The 18,624-nt window shown below is 39.7% G+C and overlaps 1 protein-coding gene across 6 annotated transcripts; it reads right to left on the bottom strand.

The window, feature by feature from the left end:
• Positions 1-61: 61 nt before the first annotated feature.
• LOC124407593 (synaptotagmin 1) lies at positions 62-17,082 on the bottom strand. 6 transcript variants are annotated; one of them, XM_046883884.1, is made up of 10 exons: positions 16,907-17,082; positions 9,991-10,138; positions 9,593-9,712; positions 9,345-9,490; positions 9,168-9,260; positions 8,495-8,689; positions 8,060-8,236; positions 7,318-7,569; positions 6,994-7,211; positions 62-1,164 (listed from the first exon to the last, which is right to left on the bottom strand). In XM_046883884.1, the coding sequence occupies exons 2-9, from the start codon at positions 10,133-10,135 to the stop codon at positions 7,017-7,019; spliced, it is 1,323 nt and encodes a 440-aa protein (XP_046739840.1). In that variant the 5' UTR covers positions 10,136-10,138; positions 16,907-17,082; the 3' UTR covers positions 62-1,164; positions 6,994-7,016. The 6 variants fall into 6 exon arrangements, with proteins under 6 accessions (XP_046739840.1, XP_046739837.1, XP_046739835.1 ...); XM_046883881.1 differs by having other exon boundaries at positions 62-1,068; positions 9,168-9,266; positions 16,907-17,081; XM_046883879.1 differs by having other exon boundaries at positions 9,168-9,266; positions 16,907-17,081.
• Positions 17,083-18,624: the final 1,542 nt, after the last annotated feature.

Raw genomic sequence — 18,624 nt, forward strand, 5'->3', positions numbered from 1 at the left:
TATATGTATATATACACATACAATAAGTATAATGGAGTGATTACATGTTGCTACATCCTCGTTTTCGCAAGCTGGAAAATTTCAGTGTATGATTTAAGATAAATTACACGATTTAAGTTTAGCTTGTTTCTTTGTTTTTTTTCTTCTTGTTCTTGTTTTAGTTTTTCTTGTTGCAAGTCTGTTTAACTCACATAGTGCCCAGAGTCCACAATTAGTGCCCACTATACATATACATATAGGTACTCCGCGATGAAACTACGTTCCAAGCATTGATCCAGGCATTCGAAAATATCGTCGCAGTGGGGAATTGTTTTTATTTATATTTTTTCTTATTTAACCATAAATAATTTTTGTCTTTTTTCGGATCTTCATTTCGAAATTTATGCATAGCTAGGAACGAGCAATTTTTATATTTTACAATAAAAGACAAAGTTTGGTATATAATAGGTACCTACTACTGGATATTCAACGCTATTTATACTCTGATACTGATTTATAAAGTCACAATAAATGGGTGATGATTATATTTTTAATCACAATCGCTGCGGAGCGGATATTCAAGTCGCGTAATCCGAGACTGAATGAATGACGAAGAACGTCGGAACGCGCGCGAAAGCATTTCTATTATTTTATCGTTCAAACTTGAAATCTCACGTTCAAATTTTACACATGCTGAACACATTGCGCGTTACATTTGCCTTTGAGCCGATCAACTTTTCTCTTTTCTCATGCTCGCGATCATTCATGCGAGTCATAAATCAGTTAAAATTTCACTCTACAAGTTCTGTGTTGTAAGGACTGTTTTTGCACGTGACACATGGGACATTTTTCTTGCAAGCTGCACTAATGATATATAATATAGTATAATGATAAAGACAATTTCCGATCAACTCAATATAATTAGCCTTATAAACACTTTTATTTACATGATTCTTGGTGTGCTATGTGTGCCTCTTTTTCATTTTTGACTGATCAACGAATCGATATCTAGATATAGATATAGTAACATTAATATAACAACTAACTATAAACTGGGGAAATGGTGATTAATGAGTCGTTTGTCTCATACTGCAGCATTCCAGACGAAGTAAAAGTTGGCAAAATCATTATGAGGTGAGGAATGATGCCGAATTTCATCCGACGAATTTTCAACTTCAATTCTCGCTGTGAACAAGTCGCAGGTTTGTAAGCAAGAAGTGACCAACGTTTTTTTCAACCGAACCATCGTTAATGCATGCGTTCCAGCTTGGTTTGGCTCTCAGAATGTTACATATTTTATTTATTTTTGTCTTGTTAATAGCAATGAAAGCATGTAACTGGCAATTTGAGTGACGAACAACGGCATGTATGAGGGTATTTTATTGGCAAACTTGGGCGGTCGAGATTTTTGCCATTTTTGTATACCCTGGTTGACGGTTCCTGTCACTTCCTCTTGGTTTGTAAGCTTATTGTTCTTATTCTTCATCAACTTCTCGTTCAAGCCTGAAAGGTAATCTCCTGGACTTTTAAAGCAACACTGGTTCACAATGATTGGCGATTTTCAAGATTAATTTACTAAAAACTGTTTCGAATTTGGAGATTGAATTATGACTGGTCCATTCCGGAAATACTTATAACTGCAGTACAGGATTTTAATTCGGTACGTTTCTTGTCAATGAAGAATTGAAGGGTTGGATCCGTTTTCTGTTTCCGTTTAATCAGCATTCACGTCTTCCGTACGTATCGGTGGACTAAAAACGTTTTTACAAACTAAAATTATTGTATATTTTACTCTGAGTCTACCTGCTAACGTTTCTCGTGATATTATCTTCCTCGCAGAATTTCATTTTCAATTACACACCTAGTTTTACACTCTAACGATATTTCTTCTTTTTATTACGTTTTTCATATCCCTTCTAACCGATATAATTACAACTATATATAATAATGTTCTACTAAAAATAAATAAAACTAATAATAACGTTAGTGATGAGTTGCTAAGCTATCATCGTGCTGCTACTAGTGATAATGATAATGACATTGTAATGACATTGTCTCGTAAGATGATATAATAAAGTGTAGTATTTGCGATAATATTATTTACGCTCTCTGTGATAACAAATGCCCTCGTACCTATAACGAAACAGTGACACGGATCGACGTTCACGAAGTATAATATGCGGAGACGTGTAAGTATTTTGGCGAAAAGTAAAGTAATAAAAGGCACTGAATACTTTCTCATGTAAACATTGAATTTTTTATATTTATTGGAGAAAGTACGTGAATGTTCGAGATTCAATTGAATGATATTACACACATTGTACGCATATCGATACATTAGCCAACAACACTGATTCTCGTTATTTGCGTTAAATGGCGGATATATCTCCGAGAGGATACATCTGCTCTCTGTGTGGATATGAATCATTTATAAGTATATCATTGGAGAAAATCAGTTTATATGGGGTAGTCCAAACGAACTTGAACAAGGTTGGACCTCGACGCTCACCGAAGTGGCCGCAGATTCATTTCTTAGTTCTATTCCACCGCACGGAGAGAATGAAAGAGAAGATCTTACTCAAAACTGTAGGAAGCGAGGAATATCTCAGGGTTTTTGGTAATAAATGCCCACGTCAACTTTATTTTTTACTTTAAATCTAGCAGATTTTACCCTGCACACAGTGGTTTTTTTTATTATTTTATTTTACCAAAAAACCTTATGTGTCCCTCTTTTCCTGCAATTTCGAGTAAGATCTACTCTTTTGTTCTCTTCGTGCAGATATAAATTTTCTGGGTTTTTCAGATTTTTTCCACTTGCTGTTTGGGTGTAGGTATTTTAGATGTCACCTTCTATAACCTTTTTCTATTAACCTTTTCGAAAAAAAAAGAAAACTGTGCATTTCGGAAAAAGTTGTAAGCTCGTGGAAATTGTTTTTTTCTGAAATGGTCGAAAATATATTTTTTTTACACTTTTCTGGAAATTGTAAATCATAGTTTTCGACGAAACATCTACAAAAATCGATTTTTCGTAAAAAGTTCATTGTCAAAAAACTTGAAACTTTGTGTGAATTTTACGATCAAAAAGAATTTTATTTTACATCTTATGCTTGATTTTTGAGAAACATCGACGTCTGTGCGTTATTTGCTCAAATCGATGACTTACGATTTCCTGAAAATTCTGAAGAAATTATTTTCCACCAATTCAGAAAGAAACACAATTTTTTCCTTTTCACAACTTTTCTCCAAGTGCACAGTTTCCGAGATACATATGATTTGATCCAAGAAACCTACTCCTAAACGGCAGGTGAAAAAACAAATCGCTGGTTTTTTCCAGTAGTATACTTATAACTGGGAATGAATTTCACTGATTCAAATTTAGAGAGTAGTAGTTGTCATAATTATTCATAAAGTTCCAGCTGAAAATTGAAAACGATATACACTATCGATCAACGAAATAACGTGATCGTGAATTTTTTCGATCAATATCACTCTTTCATATTTGTTTGCTCTAGATCACAATAATAATGTTATTAAATTTTATCTGCTTTCAGTTGTGTTTTACGCTGAAATATTTTCTTTATGCATATACACGTATCGTCAGTTCAATGTTATACTTGTACTGCGATAATCGTTTGCAATGATTGGTCCTGGTGATACTATAGAACCAAAAAAAAAAAAATTAATCATGCAACCCAGCTGCTCTGGCGTTGATTCCACGAATAAAAAAGCCCGAAGTATTTCGTTACACGTTCATCGATTCATGTTCAATTTAACTTATGCAGTACACTTAACTGTGTGTTCAACTAAAAGAATCAAATACCTTGAGCTTTTTCCATTTTTCATTAAGATACATATTTTACTGGCCCTTTACGAAATCTGATAATAAAAAGGTCAGTATGTACTTATCAGACTTATCAGAATAAAATGGCGATAATAAAACCCATAAAAATGCATCCCACAAAGAATCTCACTGTTCCATCAGGGTTCGGTAAAACCAAAATCTAAATCAGCAACGACTAGTCAACACGCTCCTATTAATTATTTAATCTACGGCGATATTACGTTCGCATATTTATATTACACCTACTAGATTGCACGCGTCTAGAAATATGTATAATACACATGTATATATGTATTTTCAATCATTTTATCTGACAAAGAAATGATCTCAATTTCGTTTAACGTATATTTCTTTCCTTTCGTCACGTAGAGCGTATACAGTTTTCAATGCATATTCAGATTTATATAATGAAAGTGTGTATTTTTTTCTAACAATTTGCTACACGTAATGCAAATTCCGTGATTCGTTATTTGCTCTGCCGCACACCGTGCAACGAATGTCTATTTATATTTGAACATCTCTCGTTGATCGCAGAGAACAACGGTAAGTTACTGACGTGAATTTCACAGCAATGCGGTGTAAAAAATGATGAAATTGATAAGTGCTTCGTATAAGCCAGTTGAAGTGTATCGTATGTGTGAGAATTTCCTGTGCCTATTTGGTCTATGTATAGCATGAAGTCGATGCGTAAATTCTCGGGCTAAACATGCTTAGAGACTAATAAAATCAGTTAGCGAATGATGCCTTAATTCTCACCCGCTACAATGGAAGAATGCGGAAACGTTGAAATTTTATTACAGAATATCCTTTGCTTCGCGGTCTTATCCTCAACATGAAGTATTATTATGGTTTTACCCGCCTTACTTTCGGTGCCAACGCGAATCCAATTACCACTGCGATTAAACGTGAATGTATAACAAAGATTTCAGTTATTCTACAAAAAATCACAACGCCCATTTGATCTCATGAAACGGGGTGATTCTGAAATCGAAACGAATCAAGCATAATTCTTATATTCATGTCTCTTTAACAAAATTTCCCTGAGTAACTGCAGCCGTAAGCGCTGCACGCGATTTGATAAGCACCATAGATGCGGTTGCAGTGAACCGAAAAATGGCTGATGAATTTCTTTCCACATGGCGATAGGTGTTGGAATTGTCAAGTTTCCGATTTACGACCCGTCGCTGGTATTTGAATCGCTTAATTGGCGTCCTCTTCGAAACGTGTGTATCAATTGTTCTTACACTGTTGTACTTTACTTTTTTTTTTAAATAATTAAAACAAATCGTATAACGAATTAACACCTGATGGCAGTTCATTGCTCACCAACTTGACTTTATCTCTCCTTCAAACTTGTGATACGGGAATTTTTCCCCGTCTTCAAACGCTGTAACCGATGAGGAAAATGACGATGGAATGCGATATAGGCCTATCACGTGTTAGAAGAAGGATGGCGGAACGTTCCTTTACCGCGAACAGATAACATTGAAAACTCATCTACGATACACGGTAATTCTTGTTATAAAATAATAATAGTGATAATAGTAATAACGATAATAACAACAATAATAATAATAAAAATAACGACAATAATTAAAATAAGTCAATACATAATGATAATGATACAGTAATGATAATTCATGTACAGATCACGTCTTTTTGTATAAAAGTAGAATAATGTCCCAACGAATAATCAATTATTCTTTATTGTAACTATATTATGTATCTATATTTTGCCACTGATAGATAATAACAGGTAGATTAATGATTAATTTTTCCCTCGTCTTTCTTTCAATCTACGTATGGTAATACGAGTGGTAAATGCTTCGTTCAAACTTCGTTCTACTTCGATTCAAAATCCCCGATATACATATAGGTTGCGCATTACATAATCTACACTCACCATCACCATCATCATCGTAGAGTTTAGATACATATCGAATAAAGGCATTGACCAGAGCTGCAGATACCGAGGAATTTATCGTGATTCCGGTGAATTGAGAGCACAATGAATTCGCGGTGGATAATATAAAATAAACTAAAATAAAATTCAATTCGCGTACAAGATTCAAAGCTGCGTAAGTTCGTAAATCTTAATGCAGAAACACATTTAATACCGTTCATCAATTTGCTCACAATCAGCTGTCCAATATCGGACTGAACATGCTTAGAGGTGGAATTTGAACGAGCAAAGCGTATTCTGTATATATATAAATATTTATATATATTTTTTTTTATTGTTTTCGCACATTTATATACCGATATTTGATAAAGTTTAAGATGTAAATACACGCTATTACACGATTTGTTATGGCGATGAAATTTTTCGTTGGTCTTAGCAGAGGATCAATCGTTCATTACACAGATTGCATGTTACAACAATATATTTGAGTCGAAGATATTGAGAAATATCGGGCAAGTTTTAAGGATTGTTTAATTACCAGGCAACTACGGCCTCCGCTCCGAGTCGCGCGGATTTCACCTCCGTGAATCATTAATTAAGTTTGCAAGAAATTGATCATTACAATCTACATTGCTTCGATATTGTCGATATCACTATTACGCGTGTAACAGTTGTTTATGCAGACGAAGACCTAAATGTCAATGCCTTTATTTCTTATTTATCTATTACAGGTATGTATATTATATATATATATCTTTGTGAAGGACACGTCATATAATGTATATTATAATGTAATGCTTGAAATCATCCAATGATAAAACTACAGAGAGAAGTATAGCAGATATATATATATATACAAGACACTACACTCCATGAGAACATATCATTGTCAACTCTATCTTTTATCTGCTCTTTGTTATTTATTGTTATTTGTTTATTTAATTATTATATATTATTAATATCTACTATAAGTATTTGTTTTGTTATTTATACCAACGGATTAGCCATCCCCTTACATATTTCGATTGGTTCCTCTCCTCTCTCTCTCTCTCTCTCTCTCTCTCTCTCTCTTTATCTTTATCTTTACCTCTTTCTCTCTCTCTCTCTCTATCTCTATTTCTCTCTCTCTTTTTCTCTTTCTCTTCAATTTTTCCTGCGACAACACAAAGACAAGAGGCCCTCGTTATCTTCAAACTTCAATCCAAACGCGGTATGATACACGGTAATAATATATGTAGTTTATCTGTACAGGTATCTGGATAATTCTCACCTTGTTCAGGATTCGTCAAAGTTTTAGTCCTTCTTATCTCCATCTTCCGGGTCTTTCAATGTGTGCCACTGCGCTATCGGACGCCTGGGAGATGCCAACATGTCTGACCAATGTCTCAATTCGGTTCCGCTCGCGTTATATCCAAGAACAACTTTGCCAATTGGTTCCGAAGTGCCGATGCGATCGTAGTCCACTACCGTCACTACCAGTTGTACTTTCTGCAACGATGAAGACATCAAAGTTTCGAATAACGTTTCAAATAATCAAAGACCAGCATTGCCACGTCCTAACTAATTTATTTAACCAACGATTAAGACTCGTTACCTGAATCTGCTCGAAGGGCACCTCAAACGTGAAGGACTCGTTGTAGTAAGGATTCAGAGTGCACTTCTTGATCGACGTCTTCTTCTTCTTCAACCTCTTGCCGTTTTGCATCAGAGCGATTTTCACGTACGGATCGGAAAGCCCGCCGACGTCCATCTTCTTCAGATTCTTCGCCTCGAGTATAACAACAGTCAATTTACCGGCCGTCGGGACGTATCGGAGAGAGAAGCAGATGTCACCCAGCTTGTTGTCCTGATCACACAAAGTGGACAAGTATAATTATCATCTACAGCATATCCTCGTATTTTCTTGTCAGGATTTTTTCACGGTTTTCCCCTTTTTTTTAGATACAGAAAATTTTCGATCATGTTAAGTGTTCGACAACTGAAGCCGCTGGTAGGTCTAGGGTTCTCACATGCTAGAAGAAAAGTTAATTTACTCTCCAGCGCGTGATTACGGGGTGATGAAAAAGTGTAATGTGAGGTAATCATGACGTCGGATAAAGAGAGAACTCATTAGGGTGAGCTTGCCGTGGAGTAGCTTTTATATTTTTATTTATAGTGATGGCAAAGTTTCTTTTGGTCCTTCTAGATTCAGGCGTTACTCACGGTGCTGATTGATTACACCGACCATAGAGAGTGAAATTATTATCCGTAATTATAATGGTCAGTGAGTTTAACTCGGATGCAATTGGGTTTCCAAATAGTACACGAAGACCTTTTGAACGATTTTTAGAACCAACCTGGCCACCTTCACCCTCGACGCTCTGAAGTTCGCGCCATTCTTCGATAGTCTGAGCCAAGTCGACCTGGCACAGTGGAACTTTGACTTCGCCGATCTGATCGTGTTTCGAAAACCTGTCGAAATCGAAGATCGCGAACACGAGGGTCTTGTTCATCGCGTCGGCGTATGGAACACTCTGAAAAAACAACATTCGTCATCCAAATTTACTACGCGAACTGGTCCAAGGCAGACATTCGACCTTGTACCGCTTTCGCAAATGCGGGTAAGAGGATTTCTCGTATCTAATACGCACCAATTACTTTCATTTGCTACTTTGTCACGTAATCGCCACTAACCCATTTCCACTTATCACCAAACGTCAAACTTACATGGATGGACTTCGCACATGTCCTGGAACTCTAGGCTCACAAACACCGACAAAATTTATCCTCACCTTAAACGTGAAGGTTTCGTTGAAGACGGGGTTGAGCGTTTTTCTGTGCACTTTAGTCTCGAATTTCTTCTTCTTATCCGGTAAAAGGTAAACTTTCACGTAAGGATCCGACGTCCCGCCCATGTCTAACGCTGGCAACTCCTCGGCTTGGATAACCGTCACTGCCAAGCTGTTCGAGTTAAAGTCGTACTCCAGCTGAAAATAAAAGTTACACGATGTCCTACGGTTATATGTTTGCTTGTAAAACGATTTTCGAGACAGCTATGACAACTAAAAATCCATCTTTTTAGGGGGATTTTATTTTCATAAATCGTGTCCTAATATAGTATTTGTGATGTTTCAAATACGATATGAACAAGATTTTTACCCAATTCGGTTCGCGAATTTTCTTAAATTCCACTTTTCTTCCCATTAAAAATGTAGTCGGAGAACTTACTTCAGTATTTAGATTTATCGCAATCGTTTTACAAATTCCACTGTCAAGATATCTGGTACCGCACTGCTTAGCGATCTACATATGATCCATTGATCGTGATATCGTCTTCTGACACACTTTTGAATTACTTTCGAGACTTTGATGTATCGATTCGTCAAGTTGCAAGTACGCCTGAAGCGATTTCTGTCACATAGCAAACTAAGTCAGCGTCTCAACTAGATCGGAGAAGAGCCTCACCTTGTACTGGAGCTTTCCAAGCTTGACCTCGCTATGTTTACTCTCGGCTTCATCAGGTTCCTCGGCATTATCCGTGAGCTCTTCCATGTCGGGCTGGACCTGGACAAGGTTAAGTGGATCCAAGGGGTATAAAAAAATGCCTAAGCTCTACACTTGACACAGAAAATGGATAAGTACCTTGTCTTTATACGTGCTGCCGAGAAGCTGAACAGACTTGAGGTCCACCGCCCCCTTCAAGCCCTTCTTCCCGTCCTTTGAACGCCGTTTGCGACAGCATCTTCTTATGCAGCAGAAGCAAATTCCTAAGATCACGACCCCGATGGCTGCAGAGTGAGAAACGAGAGATGAATGAGTTTATTGTCGTATCAAGTAATCTGGTATCTCAATCAGTGCAGAATCGAGTATTCGGAAACGGTACAAGTCACCTATGAAAATGGCAGCCAATCCCCATTCAGGCACGCCGGTTTCATTCGACATTTCCTTGCCCAGCTCCTTGAGGTCCAGGATGCCCTTGGATGCCTGCGTGGTGGCGTCATTTTTTGTTTCTGTAAATTTGACCATTGAGCGAGATTAACACGTTTTCGCCGCGCCCTTTGAGCACATAGAAAATTAATTCCAGGACAATGAGCACACCACCCCCTCGCATTGTTTCTGCGTGACGCCGTGAAAGACAACCCGCTTTTAAACGACCCGCATGCCAACAATACATAGTCAAGTTTTTTCCCCTCGAAAGCACAAAGAATAATTCATTTCACTCTGAAGAACGGAGGACCATGTGAAACGTAACCACAGGAGATTAATCGAGCCGAATTATTATACTCACCGACTTTAACCTCTTCCGTAGCAATCGATAACGTTCTGACCGTCGAGCTCGTCGAGCTAACGAAGGAGGAAAGCGTTGGCGTAATCGATTCGACCTTCGTCTCGACGTTCTCCATAACATCAACGTCCCTCTTTATCGCCGGCATCTTCTGCAAAATACGTTAAAAACGATCGGTTATTTATCCAAAGTGCCGAAATAAAGCTAACGCCGATTTGCTTTCGTCGTGTCACGCTGCACGAACGTGACCTGACTTCACCTCACCTCACCTCACCTCACCTCACCTACAGCCCCGCCGTCGATATGTTTAAATACGATTATAACACACACGCAAATGGTTCATTGCTTCGTATTGTAGTCAGGTTAAGCTACCGACACTGCTCTCGACGCACACTTCTTTAGTGATTTTCACACGATTTGTAAACAGTAGGATATACGTATATGTATAACGATCGGCGCTCGCGTTCGAATTCTGATTGTTCAATCAGGAACACCAGATTCGAAGAATATCGTTGCACAACTTCAGAAGCTATTCCTTTCAGAGACAACTTCTAAAAGTATGACCTGACGAAACGAATATTTTCATCTGATATTTCTCGTTTATTCACACCGATAATAATTAATCAACGAACCAATGAACCCCCGCCAGATTCGCTGCATGACCGGCAATATCCCTACGGAGGTATATTAGGTATTAGATATATATAGCGATAAGCCTGCTCGCCGGGTTACCGTGCAATTACAAAACCGATGGACGGACGGTGGGTTTGCCAGTGCGATATTGAATGGTGCGTGGGCGGGCGTGCGCGCAATCCTAGCAAGGGAAACAACTAAATGGAGCAAACGCCAAGGTCAGAGGGAGAGGGAGAGGGAGAGGGAGAGGGAGAGGGAGAGAGACGTTATAACGGAGGAGAGAAAGATACAGATGGGGAGGAACGCGGCAGGCGCCGCTCGACAGTTCTCCTGGGGGTTGCGATAACTCTTCTGACTCCGTCCTCGTCTCAACCCGCCTTTCACCCCCAGCCTCCCACTCCGTGCCAAATATCTCCCTCTTCCTCTTCCTCTTCCACTTCCTCTTCCTCTTCCTCTTCCTTTTCCTCTCTCTCTCTTTCTCTTTCTCTTTCTCCTCCTCTCCCCTCTCATAGCGTCTCCTCTTTCCGGGTCCACATAAGACGTACGTTACGTCACAACGGAAATTCTTTTCTTCGCCAGCTCGGTCAAGCGAGGTTTGCCAAAACCAATAGGCGAGCAGATCGGAGCTTTCGAGGGGCGCCGGGCGTACAGATGGCGATAACCTTGGAATTGTGGGCTTGTTGTAATGAAGGTGGCTTTACCGTATCTATAAACTCGGGAAGGGCCGCTCGGGTGTGTTTCGAAAGCTTTTATCTCGGACCTCGATTCGTTTGAAGCGATCGTCTCCACTCCCCCCCCCCCCCCCCTCCCAACCTTCCCAGAACATTTTTTCCATCAAACGTTATTGTCCATCAGCTTTCACCAATGGAGACGTTTTTCGGTTGGGTTTACTAGGCGAAGTTTTACAAAGTTGAAATTCGATGAGGTTTTATCGGGAATGAACTAGCTGAACAGCTTTGAGTGAATCGAAACGGAGTTCGTTTTCTGATTTTTTGCGATGACGGAAAATGTCCTTCACCTTGCAGGGAAACCGTATAACGAAGAAGATTGATAAAATATCACGAACGGGAGTTAAAAAAAACGAGGAAAATGTGCGATTAAGCAGTTGAATTACTTTTCGAGCTCCCATCTTGACTTCCTATCGCGAGTCATTCGAACACTAAAAAATAAATATAACTCCGACGATATTGGTGTTCTGTATAAAAGTTCTGTTTTATCGGGTGAGGGGATGAAAAAATGCCGCTTTTCTGTTGTGGAAATCAGTGTACATAATGAAAGCAAGAATAGGTAAATATTTTTTATTCAACACTGGATTGCGCAATGATATGAAGGTATTTCTAATAGAGACTTCAGCGCACGATTATCTAGTCTGTTTGTTCATGTCTTGCAGGTTTTTAGGGCGGCTCGGTAATGGCGGCGTTACAGTATATAGCGCTATTTATAACGTAAGTCAGGCGATTCTCTGCGGAGACCCTCGTTTTACTTGGCAGAAAGCACACAGCGTTGTTTTATGCAGCAAGATTTTATCACCCGCTTCAACACTCCCATTGCTTAAATATATCGCGCTGGTAAAGCCTCATTTTCAAATTCCCGTCTCGCAACCCTCTCCGCAACTTCTTTTCCGACTTTAAGGGTCTAATCGGTGGAAGAATAGACACGTCCCGGAAGCCTAGCCCAGGATTACGCGAGCAGACGTCTGGCTTACGAATTATCTTGTCAGTTTTACACTTCAAGGCTAGAGATGCTGGCTAACCACTTGGACCGCCCGGAAGCGGAACCCCGGACTTGAGCGGGTGCAAAATTCGACGAAGAAATGAAATTGGAGGTAGCTGAAACGCCAGGAGCAAAACCTACATTTCCTAGTAGCGTCACGAAGCGCCCACGGTAAGTGGCGACATTCCAACCCCAACCTCCAAGCATTTCTTATGACGCTTTCCACTTATCTAATTCCGTCTTTTTCCGTCATTCATGCAGAGTACAGAAATTTTCTACAGATCGAATTTCGCTGGTCGTCAAGAAATAGTCTCGGTGTACCAGAGAAATTTCATTCCTAATTCCACCCTTAAATTTGCCAATTTCGAAATTCGACCTCTATAGACGTGACATTGATGTTGCCCTTCGGTGGCCGGAGGCTTGGGCATCTTATAAACTCCCATCCACGTCACGTGAGTCATGAATGAGTGGCAATTAACAAGTTTCCCTCAAGATCATGTGCTAAGTATGGACATGTATGGGAATTGACCGTGGAAACTCGATGACTATCACAACAGTGCTATTATCTTCTGATAATTGATCACTATATTTGGGTGAAATAGCGCTACAGACGATGTTCGTGCCGTTAAAGATATCGCGATTTACTACTCGAAGCTCGAAATCTTCTGTGAAACTCTCTGCTCAAAGCCAGTCGGTAGACAACAGAAGCTACTTTGTGTATTGCTACGTATTCAAAGTGTACGAATTTAACAGAATTCCCAAGTCTGGCCTGCGTTTCTGATACCTTGAAAGGACCGGAATGGGCTGTGAATCTTTTACGAACTGCCCTAATTGTAAGTATATTCTCGGCTAGATTCGGTCGATGATGGGTTAGGGAGCCCGCAGTTAATCCCACCGGTAAGATGGAGATTTATGCCTACTGGATAGTTAAGGACGTCTTTTGAAATCCGTCAGAATTGCCAATCAACATGCAAAACATCAAACCACTCGCATACCGGGATCTGCACTGATTAAACGTATGCAAGTTTCTCTCAGTCATATAGGTACATATAGATATATAGCTATATACGTTAGGATAATGTACATATTTGCATACTAATATCAATCTGCGGATTTTTTTTCACGTAAGCCTCTTTCATTTACACTTCGGTTCAGGACTAGAATTGTTATTTGAATCGGGTAAACTTTTCGACACTGTACGGGTAAATCAGGCCTTCGGATAAAGGAAACTTCTATTTCGAGGAGGAAATTCGTGAAGAAAGTGATGTGATAACTGGAACCGGTAGTTAATGTGAAAATTTTATTCAAGCCCGTGAGTATCTCGTCGATTATTCGAATCATCATGGCTGATTCTACTTACCCGTACCAGATATTGCAAGTTTTGTATTTTGGCAGTTTTGAAAACACTGTGATTTTCAAAGAAAGTAATTAGATTCTGACGTGAGCTTCGTTACCATTCCGAAAAAAAAATAGTAGTACGGGTTTTGCTTCTTATTCATAAATTTCTTATTCACGAGGTACGATATTACAAACCGATATGATCTCTTTGATCCTGATCGACGTATGCGCTAAAGTTTCACGTTAAATAATTACTCACACATTAAAGGTACTTATACATTTCAATATGGATACCTATGTGATGTACGTTGAAGGTGACTCGGTGCGAATTTATTTTCGGTAAACAATTCAGCAAGCAATACGTTGAGCCAGTTACTTATTAGCGATCGCGGGCGTGTCATTCAACGGTTGGTTAGTAAACGTGATATAAACGTGTAGACTTTTTTAGCGATCCAAAGCCCGGCGTCTATACATTTGAGAACAATCACGAAGGTCTCATCAAGCCTCGTGCTGAAAAAGTATTGACTTGGGTATTAAGCCTTTTCATATGCTCCAATGAATCTTGACGCTTCGTTATTTTTAAATTATTTTTCAGCGAGCTTTGCGCTACTCTAAGGTCATCTCTCTCCATTTTATTAGCATCTCGGTTGATCCGCATTTATCACACAGGATTCCGAGACCTTGCATGTTTGAGATTTTAGTTGAAACACAAGATTGATTCGAAAGTTTTTGGTATTAAAAAAATTCAATTTTCTGCGCAACATGATGTCTCGCAGTTGGCTTACTACATTAAATCTTGACACACTTTTCTCGCGATATAATTTGCCTAATCACGGAATTAGCATGCGGATTAAGGAGATGAGGTAAATTATGCTGTGTCTACCGATCCGTCGAAATTCACAATTGAAATCAAGGTCCGTCAACTGACAACTAATCGTATGCTAATCCCTGAACCCAATTCAGTTCAACGTGGGTGAAGCGTTTCAAATTGAAAAAGGCAGACGGACGATACAAGATTGAACTGCTTGAGCTTCGAAATGCCACAGAACTGAACATTTGTTGAGTCATGTTCGTTAGACTCTGAGCTTCGTGGAATCAAATATTTATTGCCAATCAGATAAGGTAAACCCCTCAATTGACTTTTAACAGGTTACCTATCACCTCGTTATATCAGGTTGCCGATTAATAACGGCTTTCAGTATAAATCGATATCGAAACGGCATATTTTTTTCAGCCAAGAACGCTTCTCACCACGCACCGAATGAGTTGAAGGAATTCATGCGCTGTAGCGATATTGGTCGATTGTGCCGTAGAAAATTTCTCGACAAAATGTCTCGAAACACACAAATATTTGTAAAAATTGGAGAATAATTAAACAATAAGAATATAAAAGTGCCAGCATATTGCTTGGTTCGCCTTGCCAACAATACAAGACGTATGACTGCGTCGATGGTGATACTTTTAAAAAAGATTTTGGCAGCCCCAGAAATCAGGTCATGTCGGTATTGCTCTTGATGTTATCTCGTACGTTTAAACAGAGGAATAGATTAGCTGAATTCTCAAGCAACAGCAACACACCCACGAGATTTACACAGATCAAAATTGTGGATCGTAACAACGTTACCCTCGTCAAGTTTCCGCCATCTAATTCAGGGCTCGCGTACGTTTTCAACTAGGTCATTTATCCTCGTGCGATGACCGTTAGCTTGCAAACGCTAAGGGCACAGGTCGGAAATTGAGGTGAAATTCAAAGCCCGTATCTAATATGCACAGCGCATAGAATCGTACTGAGATTTGAATCAAAGGGTATCACGCACAGGTGTGTAAACACGAGTCATAAAAAATGGCAACGAGTTACGTGCTCATGAATGGGGTCGATAATCGATGTACAAAATATTACGAATATACGTCAATGTGGGGCGTCTGAAATCAATAGGCGTTAGACGGTGTCGTCGGTGCAGTGCCTCTGTGTTTGGATATCGCGCTTCATAAATAAACTGATTTTCACTAGCTACACCCGGAAGGTCGTATCGTTGGATCGAATTACCGGAGTTAACGGCAATTAATATACCGATAAGTGATGACGCTAACGAAGCTACGGGAATTATCAACGCCTGCAGAGAGTCTCGACGAAGTTTCTTGGATCCGGAAGATGTCCAGATAGCGTTACTCGAGATGAGCATCAGCCATGAGGATGCGTCGAGGTGGGTCAAAATTACGAATATCACCGTTTCGATTCAACATCCGAGAAGGAATTTGACCCACGAATAACTACGCAACGCTTGACCTACGGCATGCAGAAGTCAAAAGACACGCGTGTCCGCTGATACCCAGAGGTGTTCTCTCACATCGGTGGTAATACCCTCATATTCGGATCAGTGAGGTAGTGCAGCGTTCCGTTGCGAAATTTAATCCCGTAGATTCGGTTACGACGAAATTCAGGTTAAAATGGCGGTCGCTAGTTCGACTGTAGGATAGACTATGTCAAAATCGAGGCGGCTGATCGCGTGCAATTTTTGCCTCCGAGGCGTATTATTTATTCGCGGCAATGCTGCTGCGGTTGCAAAAATTCGACTGGCAAATACTTGAAGGATATTGTTCAAACGGCTGATCGTAGAGCGGTTTGTCGAATATGACGACGATGTGAATTTCTTCATATGTATAACACGGCACTCTTCGTGTATTGGGACTATTAATCATTTGACATAATTTATGGACTTCATTTGTTTCACAATATTCAAGCTCAGATTATATTTCTACATTAAAAATGACACACGAGACGATTATCAGTTACACAAAAGTGATTTTTGCCCGGAAGGGAGAAAATTTATGGTTTTGTATATGACCAACTCTGATTTCCACATTCTATTCTATACGTGTAATAACAACATGTTCAAAAGCACGAATCGATTATTGAATTAGTTTCGAGGTTCTTTGACTGCAGGGAAAATCTTACTAATTCCGAAGATCGGAATACGTGTGGCGCAAATTAGTAATAAAAAATGTCTAATAAATACCGAAAATCAATGATTACAGGATATAAGTAAAAGCTTCTTTCGCTTCGGAGAAGTGCAGTTACTCGAGCAAGGCTAGCATTGAAGATATTCAGGATTGAATTGAATCGCGAGACACTTGACGGTTAGCACCCCTCGGTTTGGGGAAGGAATCGCGGAGAGGTTTTCGTATTTTGGTCAAATGGTCCGCTCTTTGAAATCACGATAACGTAGCTACTCACCGGTGTCTCGGTGGTGCGTTAGCTACCTCTTGGCGACGTGTCCGATCACAGTTGCGGTTGACTTTTCACCGAAAATAATCCGTTTTATAAGTACATTGTTACACCCTGCGAAACACGACGGTGTAGATGTCGGAAAATCTATGCGTGATACTCTCTTGGGGAGGGACTCGACTGCGCCTGACCGAGGGAACCAACATGGCCGCGGCTTACGTCGGAAATCGATAAATACGCGCTCCACTCTCCGCCGTCGACGAACCTCCCCTACAGCCCTACAACGTACACCACCTACGAACCCCGTGACCCGCACTTCTCCCGCACCACATCCTCGTTCTTATCTTCGTCGTTGTCGTCGTCGAGATTGACCCTTGAGTTTAGAATCGGCGAAACAGTCGCGGGGAGGATTGCACCGACAAGTTATCATGCAGTAGCCCCGGTGTGACTCCTCGATTTTCATGAAATTTAGAGCAATCGATATTCGAGATTCGATTCCTGTTTCACTTGTACCAGTAATGATTTAGTTTTAAGGGTGAAAACCATTTCAAGTTGACCTTGGTACCTTCAACCAGGTCAATTGAGTACCACGTATCGAGGCGGTTTTTCTGTCTCTGCAAGTTTGCTATTAAAATTTTTCTTACCCTTAAATTCTTTGTTTTCGAGTTATTATTGCAATATACAGGCAATTTTGACTGGTTTTAACCCTTGAAAATGAACCGTTAGCGGGATAAAAAAAAATTACTTGAAAGATTTTTACAGCTTTATGAGGGTGCCAAGTTTCAAGAAAATCGCTGAGTCGCACTAGGGTAGCTTTACTTGTGAGTGCACCAACTTGATGCAAAGTGGCACGCACGTCTTGAAGTACCTGCAGAACCCTTTGTTGGTCTCATTGTCAGACTTGACGCTCTAGGCAGCTAAAAATTATGCATTGTGTCCAAGAGACATTCAACCTTCTTTTTTCTAACTACGTGAGACTCTTGGTTCAATTTATAACTCCCAATTTGCTGCCAACTCTAGCGGTTGTCTCTCTAAAGCAACTGCTGTGAAGATACGGTTTCACTATAATCCGTGCTGATATTTCATACTTTCTTTCGGGTATACAATATATCTTGTTAAATAAAAAAAAACTCTACTCTCAATTTTGGGAATAAGATATACAACTCATTCCTATGTCTGGATTTTCACAGGCAGCAAAATACTGTCACAGCTTTTTGTTGCCTAGTTTTTGGCCAATAAAAATGCCAAAAAAATAGCGCTAATTTGCATTCAGCGCGTACCAGGTAGCGCTAGGGCTCGTTTTACAGGCACTCTAGGTAGCTTTTTCGTGCTTTATTGGCATTCCGATTGCATTTTGCTACCCGTGAAAATTCAACTACGTATGTATGCGCGGTTTTTACACTGCATTTTACGCTCACGTGATGTGATTCGAGCACAAGAAACAGTACCCCAATAAACACGTAGCTCTACCAGATGATTATTCGACAATACTGAATCTCTACGTAGAGCTTCTGGTTTCGAAAGATTTACGGTTGCGTTGAGCGTAGGATGCTTTGTCTGTTCTTGCTTAGCTTATTCGTCAACGAATCTCTTCAGGTAATTTTATTAAGGATGTCGAGTACCGTCCCTTAAGTAGGAGACGAGCATACAACCACAAAATTCCATGTAAGGATACAATGGCGACATTGTTTCCTTCTGCCCGTACTTGTAGGTGTACAATATTGTTC

This window comes from Diprion similis, chromosome 6, assembly GCF_021155765.1.
Source record: "Diprion similis isolate iyDipSimi1 chromosome 6, iyDipSimi1.1, whole genome shotgun sequence".
Taxonomy (NCBI): Eukaryota; Metazoa; Arthropoda; class Insecta; order Hymenoptera; family Diprionidae; genus Diprion; species Diprion similis.